At 57.4% G+C, this 1,704-nt stretch overlaps 2 protein-coding genes across 2 annotated transcripts in view; both read left to right on the top strand.

Moving 5' to 3' along the window:
- Window positions 1-1,055, top strand: part of TraAM80_07748 (UDP-Gal or UDP-GlcNAc-dependent glycosyltransferase) — a gene marked incomplete at both ends in the record, with an annotated part of 1,563 nt that extends 508 nt beyond the window's left edge. Inside the window, one exon of the mRNA XM_029384528.1 lies at window positions 1-1,055. This exon is cut by the window's left edge and continues 508 nt beyond it. Coding sequence (XP_029235623.1) covers window positions 1-1,055 — 1,055 coding nt within the window.
- Window positions 1,056-1,289: 234 nt separating this feature from the next.
- TraAM80_07747 (UDP-Gal or UDP-GlcNAc-dependent glycosyltransferase) lies at window positions 1,290-1,704 on the top strand (the record flags this gene model as incomplete). The annotated part of the gene is made up of 1 exon (XM_029384527.1): window positions 1,290-1,704. A coding segment is annotated over one exon (415 nt), but the record flags the coding sequence as incomplete, so codon positions are not given.

Genomic DNA, 1,704 nt, shown 5'->3' with positions numbered 1-1,704 from the left:
TTCTCTTAATTGCAGTCACGACTCTGCTGTCATTCTCTTTTGACACTGCCTTCTATGGTGCGGCTGGACCCTACAGTTCCCGCCACCCGCGAGCGGCAGCGGCCGATGACGCGGCACTCGCTCACATCCCGCGCAGCGTTGTGGACACGTGGAGCCGGCGGCACTACCTGATTGTGCTGGGCATCATGACGGTGGATGACGAAATAAAGCGGAGGCGTCGCAACCTGCAGCGATCAACGTGCTGGCGGTTCCCCGGTGTGGCGACGCGGGCTAATGACTTCACCGGTGCGATGCTTGTGCTGTATTTTTTTGGTCGCCACCCAGCGCATGGCTACAACTACTCCGCCGCGCTGCAGGAGGAGGCGGCGCAGTGGCACGACGTGGTTGCGCTGCCAATGAATGAGGCGCGTGTGCCGGACAAGGTAGGAGGTGGCTGGAGCGTTGAGACAGGAATGGTTATGGGCCGCAAGACGTACATGTGGTTTGATCTTGCGCTCCGCTTGTTCCCCACCGCCAGCTACATTGCGAAGGGCGATGATGACATATTCCTCCGTGTGCCCCTTTTTGTGGCCAATTTGCGACTTCTGCCGCGCCGCAGGATCTACATGGGGGTTCATGCCGGAACGGGGATTTGGGAAAAGAACCGCACAGTAGGCGTGACCTTTATGGTTGGCCTGTGCTACGCGATGTCGAGAGATGTGGCGGAGGCGTTGGTGTCGTACAAGCCGCTGCAGCGCTTTGCACTTCTGCAGAATGCGACAGGGGAGGAAGAAGAGTTCACAAAAATTCATATGAGTGACGACATAATGGTGGGGCGTGTGCTGCTGCAGGAGGTGAAGCCTCAGTCGCTGGTCCTTGTGAAGGTGTTGCCCTGCCATTTTCATGATGTCCGCAACGACACAGGGCACTCGCAGGTGGTGCCATCTTCCATGTGTCTCCACCACGTACGGGAGGACGACTACGCTGCCCTCATGGCGCGCTTCGGCAACGACACGTCGCCTCTTGCCCGTGTCTCACGTGTGTCGAAAGACACAATATACCCTCTATGTGATTAATGAATGAACGAGCTGCTATTTTTGATTTTTCGAGAATGAAATGTTTTTTGTAATATTACATGGAAGCGTCAATTGCTTGTTTGCTGCACTTTCAGTGCGTGCTCCGTGTCCTCGATGGCCGAAGGACGTGGACGGTGTCGCTGACTGCCCCGTAGAGTTTGCCACTCCCCGCCTGCTGCCTTCGCACGCACTTCATCTTTTCTTTTTGTTTGGCGTCTCACTCCAGCAGCGGCCATGCCGAGGCGGAGATTACTGATAACTAAGCGGACACTGACGCGGGTTGCTCTGCTGGTGCTTCTCTTAATTGCAGTCACGACTCTGCTGTCATTCTCTTTTGACACTGCCTTCTATGGTGCGGCTGGACCCTACAGTTCCCGCCACCCGCGAGCGGCAGCGGCCGATGACGCGGCACTCGCTCACATCCCGCGCAGCGTTGTGGACACGTGGAGCCGGCGGCACTACCTGATTGTGCTGGGCATCATGACGGTGGATGACGAAATAAAGCGGAGGCGTCGCAACCTGCAGCGATCAACGTGCTGGCGGTTCCCCGGTGTGGCGACGCGGGCTAATGACTTCACCGGTGCGATGCTTGTGCTGTATTTTTTTGGTCGCCACCCAGCGCATGGCTACAACTACTCCGCCGCGCTGC

This window comes from Trypanosoma rangeli, assembly GCF_003719475.1.
Source record: "Trypanosoma rangeli strain AM80 chromosome Unknown Tra_15.4_contig_00339, whole genome shotgun sequence".
NCBI lineage: Eukaryota > Euglenozoa > Kinetoplastea > Trypanosomatida > Trypanosomatidae > Trypanosoma > Trypanosoma rangeli.
This window is presented reverse-complemented; position numbering and strand designations above follow the sequence as displayed.